Source organism: Xiphophorus maculatus, chromosome 14, assembly GCF_002775205.1.
Source record: "Xiphophorus maculatus strain JP 163 A chromosome 14, X_maculatus-5.0-male, whole genome shotgun sequence".
NCBI lineage: Eukaryota > Metazoa > Chordata > Actinopteri > Cyprinodontiformes > Poeciliidae > Xiphophorus > Xiphophorus maculatus.
In genome coordinates this window covers 4,603,463-4,623,181 of record NC_036456.1, presented here as the reverse complement: position 1 = coordinate 4,623,181, position 19,719 = coordinate 4,603,463, and the positions used below count along the sequence as shown (strand labels likewise).

General features: G+C 42.4%; 3 protein-coding genes across 3 annotated transcripts; 2 read left to right on the top strand and 1 right to left on the bottom strand.

Annotated features, from left to right (window-relative positions):
• Nucleotides 1–1,180: 1,180 nt before the first annotated feature.
• grpel1 (GrpE like 1, mitochondrial) lies at nt 1,181–5,221 on the top strand. Its single transcript, XM_005800023.2, has 4 exons — nt 1,181–1,282; nt 1,906–2,053; nt 3,401–3,482; nt 4,346–5,221. The coding sequence occupies exons 1-4, from the start codon at nt 1,215–1,217 to the stop codon at nt 4,690–4,692; spliced, it is 645 nt and encodes a 214-aa protein (XP_005800080.1). The 5' UTR covers nt 1,181–1,214; the 3' UTR covers nt 4,693–5,221.
• Nucleotides 5,222–6,589: 1,368 nt separating this feature from the next.
• Nucleotides 6,590–14,970, bottom strand: tada2b (transcriptional adaptor 2B). The gene is made up of 2 exons (XM_023345573.1): nt 14,587–14,970; nt 6,590–12,345 (listed from the first exon to the last, which is right to left on the bottom strand). Exons 1-2 carry the CDS (start codon nt 14,959–14,961, stop codon nt 11,146–11,148), a joined length of 1,575 nt encoding a protein of 524 aa, XP_023201341.1. The 5' UTR covers nt 14,962–14,970; the 3' UTR covers nt 6,590–11,145.
• On the top strand, nt 14,959–19,712 carry LOC102229329 (coiled-coil domain-containing protein 96-like). The gene is made up of 3 exons (XM_023345574.1): nt 14,959–15,679; nt 18,003–18,335; nt 18,408–19,712. The coding sequence occupies exons 1-3, from the start codon at nt 14,960–14,962 to the stop codon at nt 18,747–18,749; spliced, it is 1,395 nt and encodes a 464-aa protein (XP_023201342.1). The 5' UTR covers nt 14,959; the 3' UTR covers nt 18,750–19,712.
• Nucleotides 19,713–19,719: the final 7 nt, after the last annotated feature.

Below are 19,719 nucleotides of genomic sequence, written 5' to 3'. Positions count from 1 at the left end.
ACCGCTTTGCTGCATTTATGAATGCTTTTGGGGTATTTTGACGTTCTACACATTTAGATCAAGTTTTTTCTTTCTAGATTCAGATTGGATGGAGAGAAACTCTAAATATCACATTGCCACACGGCCCTGCTGTGTGGCAATGTGGAAAGTTGTTTGTCAATTAAGGTCCTCGATTGTGGGAGAGTTGAGTTTGAGTTACGTGGCCACCTGGATTGTATTTAAGGAGCGCGTTCCACTCATGAGAAGAGCCAGGCGCAGACGGAAAGAACAAGGCCAAGAGAAGATCCAGAGGCGGCGCCGGCAGATCGCTTGACACGTTGTGGGAGTTGGGAGCAGAAACCTGTGGGGGGCCAACCGGGTCCATGGCTGGGGGAGGACCAGGCTGAGGGAGCACGCCCTGGAAGCACATCTTGGGCTGCTGCTCATTATTCCCTAGACAGTAACTTTTAATAAATGCCTCTGAAGGGCTGAACAATTATTCTGGTTGTCGTGTCCTCCCTATTTTTTGTTGCGGCCACCTGAGCCGGGCCATAACAGTTGTTATTAAAATAAAAAAAAAGAAGTTCAGTTCAAATCCATTGCATATTGTAATCGCCAATGGTGTAACACAAAGAAACAATTAATTGTTCTGTTGTTGAAACAATACAACATCTTTATGAGCAAAGTTATACCTGATATTTCTTTATTCTTATTTTGACACACAAACAGATGAATGGTGAGAGAACTGAAGTTAATTATTGATAGCCATGTTTAAAGATGAAGATTATTGTAAAAGATTACTATAAAATAAATTATGTTTAGGTTAAAAAAAAACTTTAACACTTCTGCACCATTATGATGCAATGTTTCCAACAGAAAATGGCCCTCAAAACTATATATATATATATTTTTTTATTTTCCTATCTGGCGTCATCACGCCTACCAAAGAAGGCTCGACTGAAGTGGAAAATCTAATTATAATTTTATAAAATACAAATTAATACTATTTAATAATTTATAAGACTTCACAAATCTGTCCTTGGTCACATGTGCAGCATTCACCTTTGACTCAAACTCAACCACACTTAACTAAGACGTCAAAATCTTACCTACTTCCCATTGGTCAACTGACAGCGAGTCCCACTTCGTACTCGAATTTGATTGGTTCGAGCCATCACGGTATCTGAATCAAGCTTACGCAAGTCGTCAAGCGTGTGTTTCTGTGCATTTGGAAAATGGCGAGCTGGTGTGTCCGAGCTGTGAGGCAGAGCTACTCCGTGTTAGCGTCCCCTGCGCTGAAGAGGTGAGCTGCGTTTTTATTGTTTAGCTGAGACTCGGGAAGAACCGCAGGGCTCGCTCTGACCTGGAGTTCAGCCACTGGTAGTAGCTCCCAGCTCATGGTGGGAACCGGTTAGCACGGTTAGCTTTCCCTGCCTACTCTTGACCTTTACAGGAGTAATAACTAACACAGGAGATATTTATTTTTGCTGTATTGGCGGACATGCTGCCACTTTAAAGTCTGCCGTATTATCACTGACATTGTTGGCGAAGGGGAATGGTGATGTCATAATGCCATAATGTAACTTCCTGGGGTGTAGCTATTTAAAGTGTGTCTGGGACACACTCCATCATGGAGCTTCTGCTTTTGTTAGCTTTACATGGCGTGTTTGTAATTCGGTTTCACGCTGCCTTCTCTTTACAGCCAGTTAGGACTTTATGAATGAAGCTGGGCGTCATATCACGACCCAGTCTGATTGGCTGTTGAGAGATGATGACATAAATTGACGAGTCATCCAGTCCTTGTCTACAAGTGCCGAGGCGGCTAGGTTACTTGCGTAACTGATTTGTCGGTGTGTTTAGTCTGTATTAAGCTGTCTTGATGGAATCAAAAGATAAGTGAGGTAATTGTTGTGTCTTCCATTGCAGAGCACCTGTGCGGTTGCTGTGCACTGCCACCCAGCAGAAGAATGGCCCCAGCTCGGAGGAGGAGGCCGAGAAGACAGAGCAGAACCCAGCAGAAAAGGTTCTTACCGAGGAGAAGGTCCAGCTGGAGGAGCAGCTGAAGGAGATGACAGTAAGAGCCAGCATGTTCATCTACCTGTGTGTTTGTCCTGATGGGCATATGATTAAAACGCATATGTGGCGTGACGCAGTGCAGTGGTTAGAGCGGGCGTACAGAGGCGGCAGTCTCGAGCTCAGCTTCTTTGCCAGCTGCGTTTCCATTACAAATTTAGGCAAAACCTTGTCGATGTTTTTGCAAATGTCGGGAAAAATAGCACCATTTTGCATTTGCGGTGTTTCCATTAAATAAGAAACGAAAATTAAATCCAGGCGCGAACATGTTTGTTCAGTAACAAGTCATTTAAAACCATGCCTTGCTATCATCCTCCTACCACTTCCTGTCTTTGTCTTCGTCTTTTCCGCCAGTAGTAGCAGCTGGTTGTTCTCATTTTTTTATTTTTTACCCCTCCAGGGGGTCTTTTGGAAACTGGGAAAGACATGCGGCAAATGTCATGAACCCGCGACCAAGGCCTCCAAATACTGGTCGAGCTAACCGCTACGCCACCACGGCACGCCCCGGTTGTTCTCATTTTGATTCAGTCGAAAAACCATCTCATTCAGGTGCAATTAAAAACAAACAAAAAAAAACAACGTTTTTTTGTTTTTTCTTGAAATTTGCGTGTTTTCATTGAGGGGCTTTTTGTAACTCTGATTTGGGTTATTTTATGACCAGTGAAAAGCAGCTACTGTCAAATAAAAACCACCAGAGCTGAAAAAAGTGCAAATATGTTATTTGCCGTGACATACTGACAAGGTAAATGGGTTATTGGCCGCTTCTTACATTTTTTGTATATTCAAACATTAACAAGTTTAAGAAAACTTTGCCTATTTTTGGTTATCTGCAGTGAGTTATGGCTAATTGGGACCACTGTAGATAATAGACGGGGGAAAAAATTGTATGATTTTCTGCCAAATATCTAGATTAATTTTGCACATTTCCAAGAAAACTATCGGGGTTCTCAGATGTCAAGAAGTTGCAAACTTGCGAGAAAAGAAATTACAATTTGTAATCTGTAATTTCCCAATGCATGGCAGATGTCATTATGATACACAAGAACATCCAGATGCACTTCACCTAAACTTACTATCTTCTGTGACTTTTGGTGGCAAAATTTCAAATTTTCTTTCTTAAAAATAGCTGAAAATACATTGTTAGAAAATGTCCTAGCTTTAATGTTATAAATTTATTCCTTCAATCATGGAATTTCTTTTTCTTTTTGATAACAGAGAATATCCAAGTTTTTTTTGTTTTTTTTCTTGAAATCTAAAAATTTCAGAGCTGCTTTTTGCTTGTTTGTTTTTGGTAGAAATTTACGCCCCTGTAGCCAATTGTTCTTTGTCTCCTCTGTGTCATTTGCAGGAAAAGTATAAGAGAGCTCTAGCAGATACAGAAAACCTGAGGACCAGGAGTCAACGGATGGTGGAGGATGCTAAGTTGTACGGTAAAAACCTCTCAATTTTTAGAACAAAGCTGTTGGAAAGACACTGGTTTATGCTGTGTTACATAAACCTCCAGAGGGGCCTCCAGAGGGCGCTGTAGGAGCCTCAGAATGCTGGAGAGATGAGAAAAAACATTCACAAACAAAAAAAAAACAACCAAGATTTAATCTCATATACTTTTTAATACAACATTTTTCATCAAACTTGTATTAATTAAAAAAAAAAAGAATATTATTTAAATGTTTTCTGGTTGCCAGTCAAATTCATCAAACTGCTTTGCTCCTCAAGCTGTCAAGAAATTAAAAGGTTGATGAGAAAAAGGACCAAAGGAACCGACAAGCAGCAAAAAAAAAAAAAAACTGCTGGAATAAAATCACATTTAATGTGATTAATATAACATTACATATTTTATTATAATCAAAAGAGGGGATGGTGATGAAAAATTTTTTTGATAATAAAATCTTCTTGAGGCAGCATTTATGCTGGATAAATGTAATAATTATGGAATACTGAATAAAAATATTCTAAAAGGTGAAATTTCTTTACATATTTTGTAGGTTTTTCTGTTGCTTTGGAAATGGGGTCGAGGGATCATGGAAATGTTTGGGAACCCCTGGGATAAAACAGACATATTTTTGCAGTTGCCAATATGAACCACTGGATGTCACAAATGAGCAACAAAAGCTCTTTCGTTGTTTTTGAAGTGGCCAGATTGGTTTAGAATGTGTTGCATAGTTTGAATATTACACTTAAGGGCCTCTCATTGTCCAATACGTGGTCAGGTTTCTGTAATTCAAGCTTTTAAAAGAGTAAATAGTCATATTTTAAAGCCACGAGCTGCTCAAACCTCCTCCATTCTCTCCAGGCATTCAGGGCTTCTGTAAGGACCTCCTGGAGGTGGCCGACATCCTGGAGAAGGCCATGGAGAGTGTCCCTAAAGAGGAGGTGACAAGTCAGAACCCTCACCTGAAGAACCTGTACGACGGCCTGGTGATGACCGAGGTCCAGATCCAGAAGGTCTTCACCAAGCACGGCCTGCTCAAGCTCAACCCTGAGGGCCAGAAGTTCGACCCTTACGAGCACGAGGCGCTCTTCCACGCCCCCATAGAGGGCAAGGAGCCCGGGACCGTTGCCGTGGTGACCAAAGTGGGCTATAAGCTGCACGGTCGAACCCTGAGGCCGGCGTTGGTGGGTGTGGCCAAGGCTTCCTAGGACTGATTGGCTAATGGCGTAACGAAGCGGGTTCAGCGTTACCAGTGGAAGACGACGGACTCGGCGGACCACCCAACGCAATGCGGTCATTTCCCTCACAAACTGTCCTCACACTCTGAGACTGGACCAGCAACATAAACTCTGGGGACAGCGTCCAGCAGTTTTAAACTTCTTCTGCCAGTAGACGGGCCTGTACAGTAAATACGTTGTCATCATCATTGTGGTTTGGGCTCTGTTAGAAACAAAGAGTTACAAGAAGCTTTCACAGTGTGGAGCAGGCCAGCATCATTAAACCAGACGTTTTAAATAACAGCATGTTGGGTCTGAGTTTATACATGAGGGGTAGAACTCATTCTGCTGCTGGTGTCATTCCAAACTTCTGTTTTTACTGGTTGGAGTTTGAACTGCATCCTTGAAATAAAAGTTAAAGAGATGTGATAGAAACAGGTGATAGATCCCTGTGCAGTTTCAGTAAAATCCAAACTTTTGTCATCTTAACTTAATAAACCAGCCTCAGGCAGTGATGTAATGTGGCTCATTTCATAATAATAATAATATTGATGTATACCTGCAGTGGTGGGCACACTTCCGATAATGTGCTAATAGAGGAGCTACTTCTCAATTAGCACTTTTGCTAACTTTGAAAACTGTTTAGCGCACTTAGTTCCCTTAGCTCAATTTCTCTGGATAACTTCTAAAATGCTGTGGGCAAACTTTCAGATAAAAGTTCAAAATCTCTGAAGTTTTGGCTATTTACTGATAAAAAAAATTCGAGTAGTTAGACAATTATATCCATGCTCTTATTTTGAAGTGAGTAAAAACTGTTTACGCAGTAATTCCGTTTCCTCAGCTCACCTAGTTTTTTAAAATCCTCAATAACATTATTTCAAGCAAACACAGGAACAAAATACAGCACATTACAGAACAACATATAAAAATAAATAGAATATCTTGAGCGTTATAGAAAATGACGTCAAAATTAAATTGGCGTCTGAGGGTTGGTTATCCTTCAGGGGCAGATATTTGAATTGAAATTAGCGCAGTAGCATTAGCTTCTGCTAAATAACATGTTGGTGTAGCGCATTAGCAAAGCTAATGTTTATAATTAGTGCTTTAGTTAGCGGTGCCCACCACTGAATATCAGCATGTAGGAATGATCTAACCTTCACCAATATGTCTGTATTGGTTTAAAGTAACATTGAAATGTGTGAAGTTTTTATATATATATATATATATATTTGCTTTCAGATCCTGAGCCTGGTACACAAGTGGAAAGTAGCAACAGTAGAAGTTGTGACTCATACAAGTGCAGTTCAGTCCATCGTCTGTAGATCTACTACAGGAGGAAGCAGGTAAAAACATGAAGAGAATTAGCAGTCGATAATGTCTAGCTAAAATCTACAATGCATGGCTAGCATCAGTATTTAAACCATATCAGCATCATTAAAGAAAATGTTCAAAGTTTGAAAGATTGAATGTTTTGGTAAATAAAAACAATGCAACTAGATCAAGTCTCCATTGGGAGAGCTTCTTGTTCCTGGTCAGTCGGTTAGGCTCTGCCCTCCGTGTGGCTTTTGTACGCCTGACTCGACTCTGAGCCATACAGAGCCACCTGGGCCACAAGAGGTATGGAGGCATAATCATGCCAAGCCCAAAAAGAACTCTGCTTTTGAACCTGTTGTTTTATTTGCTACCAATAAAACTATTTGTCTGGGTGGAGCAGGAGATATACAATACAAATCAGAAGGAAAGGACACGGTTAGTTTAGCCTAGCAAAAAAATAAAATAAAATAACTAACTGCATACGTTCTCATGCACTGCAACTTTATTAAGTATTTTGATACTTTAAGTCAAGTGTATTTAAATAGAACATGTAAGCAACAAAGCACTTCAAACTGCTTTATACCATAAAAGCAGTACAGTAACCAATTATGAAACATTACATTTTGTCAAATGCTCTCCTCCAAATTGCTATGTAAACACACAAATATCATTGATCAAGTATGCTGACAAATATTCAAGTTATTGTGAATTCAAACCAGCTCTAAACAGGTGGCTTCTTAGCCTTGATTTAAAGAAAGTCAGTGTTTTGACAGTTTTGCCGTTTTCTGGAAGTTTGTTTTTGAATTCTACACATTCAAAAACCACCATGACTTATGCTGCTGGAAAATTATATTTTATAGTCCGCATTAGCTGTTCACCCATCTGTAAAACCCATGGCTTCATGCCACATGCCTTAGTAAAATAATATAATAAAATTTTACTGTCAAACTCTTAAATCTTGTTCTGGACTGCAGAGCGGCACTTTTTAAACGTTTTAACCATGGAACCTTTTGCTGTTTCTCGTGTCTGCACCTACGTGGAGCTGACCCCCAACGCAAACTGGGTCCACTGGCAAACTGTACAAGCTGGCATCCATTGGCAATAAACAATAAAATAAGCTTGATTAACAATTTACCACGCTTACCGAGATCAACGTCTCAGTCGGAAATCAGACCGACTCAATGACGAGGCAAGAGGATAATTATGAAGTACTTGCGCATGAGAATGGTCTGTGAGGAGTGGTCCGCATGCCACACCACAACAGAATCCCAAGAAAACAACGGCTACGATGGAAACTGCAGAATCGTTTAGGACTTCTGGAATCAAGCCTCAGTGGACATTGAGATGCGCTTTACATTATTGTCCTCTTTGGAATTTCAAACACACCCCAGCTTCATCTTCCTCACAGCTGCCATTACAGTGTCTCCCAGGCTTTCCTGACACTTGATTGAATCCGTCTTGTTCTCCACAAGTCACAGTTTTCCAGGGCCGGAGGAACGGCGCCACCATTCTTCACTGTGCGCATGGTGTTCTTTTCCTCCTCCAGCAATGCAGTTGACATGCCCAGAAAGAACATCTTGTGCACATTTAAATAGCTGTAAGCAAACCAGAGTGGATTTTTATGGTACTTTTGAGTCAGAAGTAATGAATGTTTTGGAAGTTGAGGTATGAACGTCTTCCGTCACTTCCTCTTTCTGCCACAAGGTGGAACCCACAGAATCTGAATCCGATTTCTTTCTTTGTGAAGGAAAACATTGTGACCAAAGGAACCTCATCGACATGCAGATCTCATCCACTTCCCGCTTAACCCTTCTCTCTGTGTGCTTCAACAGCGTCAACATTCGATTTACTCCATGAAAGGAGACGAGAAAATATTTCCAAATATCAAATTCATTAGCACCGGAAAAGTAAAACGGCTCTGCAATGCGAGACCAGTAGATGGAACAAGAAGAAAGAAAGACAGACAAAAAAAAAGAGCATTATTTTTGTCAAAAATCTGTTTTTAATACAAAACTTATAAAAATTTGCACAACACAAAATACTGTACATTACACATTTCTTATCTTACAAATTATTTACATTTGGTTCACATAAGTAAGCATAGACGCCCTCTTTTTAGGACTTTTCTAAAAAGTCCTGACTGAATGCTGAAATAAAAAAAAAATATCTAAAAATCAAATCAAACAGCTTCAATTTCAAGCTTTCAGGCATCAACTGGAAACAAACGCCTCCACAGAGTGTTCAAAACGTAAAACATTTATGCTATATTTCGATTTTTCAACCTCCAACCAGTGTTTCTTTGTAAGTCCAACACCGTTTCTGGACATATATAAATGAGAACAGAAGGTCTCAGTGGACTCAGTGTATGTCTGGAGAAGATAAAAGTCCCCCAACCATTAGCCTGTGTGAACGATACGCTTCAGCACATCTGAAGACTTCAATTGTCAAACTTGCCCATACGGGAGGATAAAACCATTGGTTGGGATCTTATTTTGAACACTTCCCATGTCCTTTCGACAGAAATACATTCACTACTTGGATACATTGATTGTTGCATCACAAGAACGTCTACAGCCTCATTACAGCCGGGGGGACATGCTCCAAAAACGACAAGGACAAATAATCCCCAACCCTCCTTTGCCACGCCAAACATCAACAACAAATGCAAACGGATGTTCAACTCATATTTTCTTCTTTTTCTTTTTAACAACTGCTGGATGATCCAAGAAACACATCCAAGTAAGACGGAGTAACTTTAGCTTTAAAGCTGAATTAAACAAACCAGAAAAACCAACGTAAGAGCAGTGATGTGGTAAGAAAGTGTCTGGTAATGCTGTTCAGGTTCTGACCTCAGAATGAGAGACTTTGGGAGAAAGGAGCACATGGTTTTGATGCGCAACCTGAGAAGCAGAGGATCTTTCTCAGGGTTTAGAGAACTAGTACATTATTTATTTTAATACACTTATAGTAGGCTGTAGTAGGAAGAATATCTAAGATGTAATGCATTTCAAGAAAGGTTTTAGAGCTAAATTAACCAATTACTCCTAGTACAGATATATACCCCTCAGGGTAAGTATAAGTACAAAAAACCCCAAAAAACTTAAGATGATTTATTCAGTGGAGAAACTCCCCATGGCAACCGGCTACTACCAGAAAACAAAACAAAAAAACCTTTCTTCTGTCCTACTATCACAAAAGCAAACTTGGGGAGTTTGCTGAAATTGTGTGCTTTGGTCAGACGAGACTCTGAGCTTTTTTTTGACATATTAAAAACTCCGGGCGGCTTTGGCAGGAAACGAGGGACGGTTGCGGTTCTGTGGGCCTTCCAAAGATCCGGGAACCTTGTCAGAAAACGGTTGCCTCACGGAATACCGGGCAACTTTAGATAAAATGATGCCAGTAAAATGAGAAGGTGTGACGTTTAACCTCACACCGACAACCAAAAAGCCTAGAAACTTAAACGACTTTCTTGGCTGTTTCAAGACCCTAAACCTGTTGAAGAACTAGGGAATAGCTGATCTAGTCAAAGATCCCTCTCTGTCTCTTCTCCATCCTTGTGAGTTGTCTTAGGACATAAAGCTCTGTCCTGCTGGGAACAGGGGGTCAGTATAAAGTATTGACAGCAGGGATACCAGTACGTTTGGCTCTGTGATGCTGCAGGACTTTTACATGTCGTTATCAGGAGGCCAACAAGTCTTTTAGCTTCCGTCTTTCTAAAACCAAGATCAATAACACTCTGGTGAAACTGCTACAGAAAATTTAGCAGGTCATAAAATGAGTTTACACTTATGCCTCACTTCGATTAAGCGGTATGGCATGGGTCGGTTCACTACTTTGTTCCCATAGTAAAAAAAAAAAAAAAAGACTCATACAACCGACCTGAACCAGACCGTTCCTGGGCACCGTTTGGTTGGAGGACAACAGGAGAATGACATGGTACGGTTAGGGTGGAGCCATTACTGTCACACAACACATTCTACTCATTGGGGGAAATAAGAAATTATCGCTTGCGTCAAGGACGGTACATACTAATACCGTCAAGTCGGTCGTCACATTAGCATGTCGCAACGCTAGATGTCTGGGGTTAACCCCTAGTTAGACTCCAGTTGGCGGTGGAAATTTTTCCGGGAATATGCTAGACCATAAACTAGCGTAACGAACCAGTCACGAACCACTCACCGGAATCAAGGCAATGCTCTTCTCTGACCTAGGTTTAGGCACTTTTGTATTTTAACAACCCTAATGGTAGCGTGGGAACTGTCAAATTTCTGGGGAACCTTTTAGCGTTTGTAACAGCTTTAATCACAAGACTGTCCACTCTTGACAAAGGCAAATAAAATTCGCCAACCAGACGTCGGCGGGTTTGAATTAAACATGACATCCTACTTTTTCCTCATTTTTAACACACTATTCTTATCAAAATACTTTGAATCTGCCGGTTATTAATTCAGCTGGAACTTCAATGAACATTGGCAGTGTCCACTATTGGACAACACTCAACTTTAAGCTTCTCTTTTGGTGCTAGCAATACATTTTTCTTTAGTCTACTGACCATTCATTACCCCTTCAGTGCTAATGTAGCATTGACAAAACAATGTGACGGTACCAGTGCATGAAACTGAAAGGAATTCCGTGAATCGGTTCAAATATAGAGTGAAAACAAAAAGGTCATCAGAAAGGCTCCTCAGCAAACACGTGGTTTCAAACATCATTTGAGTGGAACCCCCTTATTTTTCTTTATGAAATAGGTTTTACTCGTTCGTTCTTTCATCTTTACAATGATGCTTAGGAGTGACGCTTGAGATAAATAAATCCCAAAATGCAAAATACCATAATTTATTCATCAAGAATTGTAGCGGGAAGCACACAATGGTAAACTCAAAAGGTGCTGGACATCCTTGAGCCCCGTATCTTTTTTTTTTAAACTTTTGTTCCTAGAACTTGTATGAAAATATAGTTATTATTCCAGTGGAATAATAACTATAAAAACTATATTTTTCGCAAGGTGAAAAAAAGAAGAACTAGAAAAAGTAGTCGGTGAGAGGCAGTAGTTCCATCCAGCCTCCACAGCGTGAAGCTAGTCGGCTACCGGCCATCATCGGCTTGTGATTACCGACCGCAGACGGATCGCTACGAGGCGTCCCTGGATATCCAGCCGCTCTCTGTGAGGAAGGTGAGAATGCGCTTCTTGAGAACCTTGTCCAGGTAGCCGGGCAGTCGGCTTTTTGCCGGGATGCCCTGCCTTTTCTGCAGGTGGTCTTTGATGATGATGGTTTTGACAGTCAGGTAGCGTGTTGGGCTCAGGTTGAGGGAGTTGCACAGCACCTTCTCCCGATCCGACAGCAACTCAAACCCCGTCAAGTTCTCGATGGTGGCAAACTCACCGTCTTTGCTCTCTTCCTTGATCCCACCTCCAACCCCGATCCCCACCGTGACGCCGCCTCCGCCGCCAAGTCCCAACCCAGAGCCGAGCCCGGCCCCTCCCGACCCGCCGCGTTTGGAGGCCACCACGTTTTTGTTTTCCTTGCGCTTCTCCCGTTTGTGACGGGCGGCTTCGTACTCGGCGGACTCCTCCAGGTGCGCGATGCCGTTGCGGCGGTAGCGCTGCAACTCGCGCACCTTGGCCCTCAGCACCCGTTCCTTGTGCATATTCTCGAAGAACTCCTCAAACTCCCGATGGGCCATGAACTGGCAGAGCGCCCGTAGCCTCACTCGCTGCTCTTTCTCCTCCTTGGTGATCTTTCTTTTGGGTGTGCTCGGGATGGGGACGGACCCCGTCGTCGTGGTGGAGGCCGGTCCGACTGCGGCGCTGGATGCTCCCGATCCACCCGTAGGGACAGAACCGCCTATGACCTGCAACCCTCCGGGCTTCTCTTTCTCTTTGTCTTTCTTGTCTCTGCCAAGAAACCCAGGCACCAAGTTGTAGTCACGGGCAATGTTCTTGCGCCGCTGCCTCTCCCTCAGCTTGCGCACGTACATGTCTACGTGGGCACGTTTTAGTTCGATCTCCACGTCCTCGTCGTCGTAGTTCACCGACAGCCCGCTGATGAGCTTCTCCGCGTCCTGGTCGTACTCAATTTCGTAGTCGTCGCGCAGAGGCATGTAGCCGAGCTGCTGCTGCTCGGCCAGGCTTATGTCCAACGGGGGCAACGGGGTGGTGAGGCTGGGTGATAGGGGACCCCCGCTTGGGCAAGTGTGGTCAGTTACTCTGTTGGGAATACTGTCAGGGATGCAGGCTTTACCGAGGTTACCGTGAATGTACATGGTGACGTAATGCTCCATGACTTCCTGCGGCGTTCGGGATGGTCCGACGTGTGCGGCCATGTCCTCCTTCAGGAGAGAGATGCACATTTGTGTAAACACACACATATACAAAAAGAAAAACATCAACGGAAATATTCATATATCTGTTGATATAATACAAATCGTAATATTGGGTAGTATATTTGGCTAGGTGAAAAATAAGCATTTTTTTAGGCCATTGTTTACAACCAATTGACAAAAAATACTTCATAAAAAAAGATTATTTACACCTGCGGTGTTTATTTTTGGAAATTTGATGAATATACTGCTTGAAAACATTTAAAAGCTGCTAAATATGGCATTTTCTTGAATTACTTTTACATTTTAAAACATGTATTGATTCTTTAGTGTTTTTGGTCAAAGTTATTAAGAGGATGATCTAAATAATGACAGGCTGCAGAATGGGGGTGCGCATTTATTGCATCATAGTGTTTATCATTTATTGTGATACATTTCTAATTATGATAGATTTGATTTATTGTCACAATAAATTCCAATTATTGATGTTCAAAAAAAAAAAAACACTGTATTGTCGGGATTGTTTCTCCATTATTTGTATATATTATATATATATATATATATATATATGTTATTCCAGAGCAGTATTTGTGTTGACAGTCACTTTCATACAGTTACCTAAAAAATAAGTAATAAATAGTTATTATTGTCAGATATATTCCAAGGATTTTTTTCACCCCACCTTTGCTTGTTTGTGGTACGAAAATCCGGACTCAGGTCCCAGATTAAGAAATTTAATACATACATTTTTTTAAAAAATCAATCATTTATGGGATCTATAGATATAGCTGAACTAGCTGCATCTCATAAATGATAATTCTGGATTCAGAATCATCATTCATTTTATCGTCGCCCACACCAATGTAGACATCTGGGTTGGTCAAATATATCAAAGAATAAAATGAGATTTCAGCACAAACTTAGTGCAAAACAAAGCATTAATTAGATAATTTAATATCCCTTAAACGATTCATTCTGAAAGATTTTTGTTAAATCACGTTGTTTTTTCCCCTCTTTACCAACGCAATATAGGACGTTTTGGGAATAGAAACAATGCAGTAAAAGCAAAAACAACGCCGTCGCTGTGGTCATGTACCACAACCAACACACATCGGGTTGTGTGTTGCGCCTCAGCGACACACACCAACAGACCCGATTCATGAATAGTTTCTTCAGCAGCAGCAAGGCATTAAAATGGAAAGATAATTCAAATAAATCGCGCAGGTTTTTCACGTGCATCACATGCGGCTGATGTATTCTCATCTTAAAACTGCGGCGACAGATCTGCGCTCGCTTTTTCCAAACTATTCAAAGCGATCCACCTTGAACTTATTTATTTTACACTTAAATGGATCAAATCCGGCTTCCAATTTGTGAAGCGTATTCTTTTCTATTCTATTTTTTTCCCCTTTCTTACAAATATGTGATAGTGTCTGATCCAATCGGGCTTCCATCGTTTGCAGCTTCCAATACATGACCGTGTAAGATTGTCAAAATGCCAAACACATTACAATCACGTTTTTGTTTGGCATAAAGAAAGTGCTACTCACTACAATAAGAAATCTAAAATCTATAAAGGGAAATCAAAGTCAGGTTTGACTGAATAAAGTAATGCAGATTTTACATCAGAGTGATCCGACCAAAGCAGCAGCCTATTTAAATTCATGCTTCAGCTCACTGTGGGACTCTATGTGGTCATATCAGGCTAAAATTGACAAATCAGTATTCAATCAGAAAAATATTTACACATTAATAAGCTACCTGCTTCACAATACTATGTAGGGAGGAAAACTGACACTGTTTATGTAACCGTATACACACCATCCTTCTACTGAAACATGGTGGTGGTATTTAGAAAGCAGGGACAGGGAAGATGGTGAGAATTAACTGTAAATGCTGATTGGTCAAATAAACATAATTCATTTGCTAAGCAAATATCTAACTGTTCTAAAAACCGTGAGATTATCTCCAAAGTCTATAAAGGCCGGAATCAGAACACTGGCAAACTTTTAAAATGAGGTAAAACATTACCAATGAAGTATTTCCAATTCTGTCTGTTCTTTTAATTCTCTATAACATTGTTAAGGTTTCGTAAAGTTTAACAACAGCCTATGTTTACTTAAAAGTTGACACATGTCGCCGCTAAAACCGGCGGCGGTGTTGCTCTCGTGCCTTTAGCTGCTGCCTGGTCGCGTTTCTATTCTATTAAAACCCAAACTTATGTTATTAAACGATAACAAAGTGATGTACCCAGTTTCCAAAGCCGTACTGCTCGATGGCATCGAGCAGCGACTGCTCTTCCCTGCTAGTCCATCCTCCCTCTGCCTCTGGACCCCACAGTGAGAACAGCCCGCCGTCGACCTGCTGGTAGCCGTGCCATCTGCGATGGTTGCCGATTTCGGCGCCCGCCGAGAAGCACTCCGGGCACAGCTCGATATCTGGGCAGTCGGTGCAGCGGAGCCGCAGGTTGGTAACGTCTGCGAGGCAGTTAACGCAGTACTTCTTTCCCAGGTCCGCCATCTTGCCTGGCTGCTGCTTCTTGTTGTAGGAGGCTCCACTCGGCGCATGCGCGCAACGAGCCTCACAGCTCGGAGCCACTCGCACACTCCTCTTGTTAATATTCATGGGAAAGCGCCGGAACGCCTCCGATTGGCTACTGGACTCAGTTTCCAGGACGACGCGAACTAAACGAAAAGCGTCGCCGACTGCGGAACTGCAGGAGCCTATTAGTTTTAGGCAAATGAAACAATTCTTCGGCGAATTTAAAATGGAGAAAAAGAACGAGGAGAAGAAGGAGTTTGATAAAATAGTATTCTCAGATCACGACGAAGAACTTTCTAGCAGCAGGGACGTCAAAACAGAACCCTGTGTTGAAGAACCAGCCACCTGTGGGCCAGAACCCGCACGGGCTCTCAAAACCAACTCTGAGCGCGAGGTGTCACACAGTCAGAGTGTTATTTTTGAGACTGACAGAGGCGACAGTGGCCGATATTCGGGGTTAAACCTCGACACCCCAAAGGCAGAGAGTCCTACTACTGCCGCTGAAGGCACAGACGACAAAACAGTCCAGCGCGTAGACTCCCTCCAAGACTTGGGCACACAGAGAGACGAGGCCCGCAAACTAAACAGGCAGCTGCAGACGAAACTGGCGCAATGCTTCCACAACACAGCCATTGATGGGGGCCAGCTGGGGAGAGGCAGGCCGGAGGAGGAGCAGCGACGGGAGTACGAGCGGTCAGTCCGGGTCCTGTCTGAGCTGAAGCAGCAGCTCGGCGCTGCTGCACTGGCGGCCCGGCGGCAGGCAGAGGAGCTCAGGGCACAGGCCCGCGACAAGCTGGGCAAGGTTGGTGTCTGTGTGTGGGGGGGAAAAAGTCGTCGACGAGTTCACTGTTTAACCACAACTTGAAAGTAAAGTTCATTTCCATCCAGGTTTGATTACAGACAGATGGAGTCAAGAAATCATCCGCCTGGCAACACAAAGTAGGCCAAAAGTTATTAAAAAGCAACAAACTGTGGCAGTAATTGTATTTATTGGAGCGTTTCTATAGGCCAGCACCACTGCTGACCAGAAAAAAAAAACACAGAGGAAGGAGCTTTTTGAACACTGCAAATTCATCCAAATGCTGAACATCATTTATTTATTTATTCCTTCGTATCCTGGTTGTTTCTGTTTTTCTATTATATATATTTTTTATATTTGTTGAAATGCATTTATTTGCACTATTTCCCAATTTCTTTCTTTTTTTTATTGTTGTGCTTTCTTGCACAGTGACAGTGAAATGAATTCTTGTTCTGATTATTTTGGCAGCAGACAGTTTCTCAACAAACCTGAAGAGGCCTCTGACTGAATGCTGCTGTCACATTCCTCAACAAAACAAAACAAAAAAACTTTTTGGACAAAGTTCCCTAAACTGATGAGACCAAAGTACCATTTTTGGAAAGTGTTCATCCTGTTACATGTAGTGCAAAAGTGCATTTCAGGAAATTACAAAACATACCATTTAAACTTGGCAGAGCGACGGTCTCGGACTTCTTGGCTGTCTTAGGATTTTTCTTTATTCTTTTTTCCTCCATTGCTTTTGATTAGTTATCAGTTGACATGCTCTTCTGTCATTTGTATTTCACTTAGACCCTTTTAAAAGTCTGTTGGATGTCTGTTTTATTCTTGTTTTTGGACTGCCAGTGCTGGCTAACAACTGACGGTGCCATCCAGGACGTGTTGCTGTGGAATATTGTCTCTGCCGCCTGGAAACGGAGATCTTCAGTGTTTTAGGTGTTTTTCACTCGAAGCTGTCTAAGTATGTACATTTATAGGCACCCCTGGCAATGACGAGCTGAAAGGCCTCGAACGCCAATTAGCGCTGAAGTACTGACGACTTTTTGCACGTCTTCGCCAGAACTTCTGGCGTTTCTGGGTCCCTCTGATTAGAAGAGCCCGGTGGTTCTTGAGCAGGTGCAGGTTTATCTCTGCCAGAGAGGCAGAGGAGGCGGCGGCAGCTATGAAGGTGGCCATTGTCGCCGTTTCCCTGCAGCTCTCGCTCTGAAGACTTTAATGAAAACCAGCAGCTCTTTTAGATATGAACCTGTGGCGGATGGGCCAATATGTTCAGAAAGTGCCTTTATTGCACAGGCGAGTTCAAGGTTTTGAACATGCATGTCTAATAAGTTAGAATGATTTTTTTCTTGTCTGTTGTGAAGTTTGCATAAGAATATGAACATAACTAGCTTAATGTGGCTGTTATGTGTTGATTTTTTTTTTTTTGTGATCCTGGCAGGAAGGAAATGAGAACAGAAGGTAGAACAGAGGAGAGAAGGAAAGACAGCAGAAAGAGGAGGAGAGAACATAAAGAACAGGGTATTCCACTAAATGTTTAAAATGGAGACAGAACAGAGAGAAAGTTAACAGCCCATATAACCATACTGACATATAGATCTGAGTGTTTTTAGCACACGTTATACTTGTGAGAGCATCAGTTCCCATACTCTCATTTTTATTTGTCAGAAAAAAAATATTTTTCTTGTAGAATATCTCCGTTTTTTTTTTTCTTGTATTCTGATGCGCTTCAGTCACGATGGAGTCTCACTCTAGAGTTTGAACAGACGCAACTTCCAAGTGTTGTTCAGAAACGGACCAAATTTTTTTGTTGACATCTGAATGTGTAGGATCTGCTGCCATCTAGTGGCGCAAACCGCAACACCAAGCAGTCATGTGACGTCATCTTTTTTTAGCTGCGTCTCCAAAAAATGGCTCGTGGGGAGGTTCAAAATATTCTGTCGCTCGTTTGATGAATTATGTTTTAAATAGATTCATTACACATAGAATGAAATATTTAAACCCTCTATGTTTTGTAATTTCAATGATTGTGGCCTACAGATGAAAATCAAATTCAACGTATAAAAAAATGTAGTTAACGTTTTGTTTAAAACTGATGGCTAAACGACCCAATTTTAAGGCGTTAAATTAGGAAGTAAAACTTATTTGAAGTCCTATTGGACATATGCACCATTTTTTTTATAACAACTGAAGGTAACATAGTTATTTGATTGTGCTATAAAATGTCACTATGCAATCAGTAGGACATGAGGGAAAACATGTGCAAAATACCACAGATTTTACGACAAGGAAACGTTTGATTTTGTAAAAATGTCTTGTGTGACATTTTGAGGTGGAGGCCGAGTGGGAGGTGTTCCTGGCGCTGAAGCGGGATGCTGCGCTGGAGGCGCTGAGCCCCCGCCTGGGGACGGACCTGGCCCGGTCCAAAGTGCAGGCGGTGCTGACGGCGGAGCAGCTCCGGCAGAACCAGCTGACCAGGCTGCGTCTGAAGCACTTCTCGCTGAGGTCCAGGGTCCAGAGGCTGGAGGCGGAGCTCCGTGGCCAGGACCCCCAGCGGGTCCAGTCGGAGCGGCTGCAGGCCAGCATGCTGGAGAGGAAGGAGGAGGCGGGAAGGGAGAGAGAAGAATCCCGAAAGCTGCAGAGGAGGATCTGCAGCAGCCTGGAGGTGAGCTGACTGGTCCGACAGCGTGTCGCAGCGTTACCCGCTTAACCAGCGCTGACCCGCTGCGCCCGTCAGGTCCTGTCAAACATCAGGGAGAAGCTGCTCTGGAGCCAGGCGGAGGTCCGGGCCAAGCGGCAGCAGCTGGCCGAGGTGGAGGTCCTGGTGGCGGAGAAGAGGGACGTCCTGATCCAAACCAGGCTGGAGCGGAACCGCCTGCAGCGAGCCAACGGCAGGCTGAACCTGCGCCGCGGGCTGCTGGGGGACAGAGACCTGCTGCTGGACCTGGAGCAGACGCTGGACGCCTCACAGCTTTTAGAGAAACATCTGGAGGAGCTGAGGCTCAGGAAGGCTGAGGTCACCCCCAGGAGTGGGGAGGGAAGGGGCAAACCACAGTCATTTCAGGGCTTAGACCCTTAGAGCCGTTCTTGTTTGTTATTCCCTTTTTTTCTTCCTTCTTTCCTTTCTTTTAATACCCATCAACTTCTTTCCTTTTTTATTTATGTTTTTGTTTTGTTTTTTAGGTCTGGACAATATGGCTTACATCACAATGTAAGCGTTTCATGTCAGTTGATATCAATGATTATTGTTTTTTTGTTTATTATTTTAAATATCATAAAAACTCTAAAACTTTCTGTTTCACCCACAGTTTTCACTCCGTTCAGTAGTTTAGTATTTTTAAGCAGTAAGGAGTGACGGGGCCGAAACCCGAACCAGCTGCTCTCAAGTTACTCAGCAGGTTGTTGCTAGGTAACCAAAGAGCAAGCAAGTTACTTGATGCCACCCACCTTTCTTAGCCAGCTGTGAGAGGTTGAGTGGCTAAAGCCTTTCCTCTGCCTACATCCCCCAGAATGCTCTGCGGTTTTGATCACGTCATTAAATACCAAAATTTCCACCTAACTTTATATTTATACACACACACATGCACATAACAGGCTGTGTGAAAAACACACTGTATGATCTGTGAAACCATAATTCTATTCATGTGAGCAGATTTCTAATTTCCTCCAAATGTAGCTAATTTCCTGCCTTGTTCTTCCAAACCCACCATCATGTCTCATCTCGCCTCATGAGAGGAATGTATTTTCACATCTTAGTTTGAATGAATCCACAAAAAATATGTAACGATGCAATGATTTAAGGGTTTGTAGCTTCTGTCTTGGTTGTTTGTTGACCACTGTGTAGATTTATCATTTTATGATTAAGTCTGGTTGTTATTCTTTTTTTTATTACATATTTCTCTATTATTTCAAAAATATTTCAGCCAGACTCTTATTGCAATCAATTATTTAGTCAGTATCGTCCGTCTGTCTCGCGTCCCCCGGTTGTTTGTCCATGTCTTCGTGCCGGGCAGCTGGACGGTGTTGCTGGTGAAAGCCGTCCTGACTGG

Excerpts from the sequence above, each read along its gene's own strand:
- tada2b (XM_023345573.1), bottom strand. The coding sequence starts at position 14,961 with ATGAATATTAACAAGAGGAGTGTGCGAGTGGCTCCGAGCTGTGAGGCT. Across the intron at positions 12,346-14,586 it reads AGTACGGCTTTGGAAACTGG|GAGGACATGGCCGCACACGT; the intron begins GTACATCACTTT and ends TCTCTCCTGAAG.
- LOC102229329 (XM_023345574.1), top strand. The coding sequence starts at position 14,960 with ATGGGAAAGCGCCGGAACGCCTCCGATTGGCTACTGGACTCAGTTTCC. Across the intron at positions 15,680-18,002 it reads CCCGCGACAAGCTGGGCAAG|GTGGAGGCCGAGTGGGAGGT; the intron begins GTTGGTGTCTGT and ends TGACATTTTGAG. Across the intron at positions 18,336-18,407 it reads GGATCTGCAGCAGCCTGGAG|GTCCTGTCAAACATCAGGGA; the intron begins GTGAGCTGACTG and ends TGCGCCCGTCAG.
- grpel1 (XM_005800023.2), top strand. The coding sequence starts at position 1,215 with ATGGCGAGCTGGTGTGTCCGAGCTGTGAGGCAGAGCTACTCCGTGTTA. Across the intron at positions 1,283-1,905 it reads GCGTCCCCTGCGCTGAAGAG|AGCACCTGTGCGGTTGCTGT; the intron begins GTGAGCTGCGTT and ends CTTCCATTGCAG. Across the intron at positions 3,483-4,345 it reads GGAGGATGCTAAGTTGTACG|GCATTCAGGGCTTCTGTAAG; the intron begins GTAAAAACCTCT and ends CATTCTCTCCAG.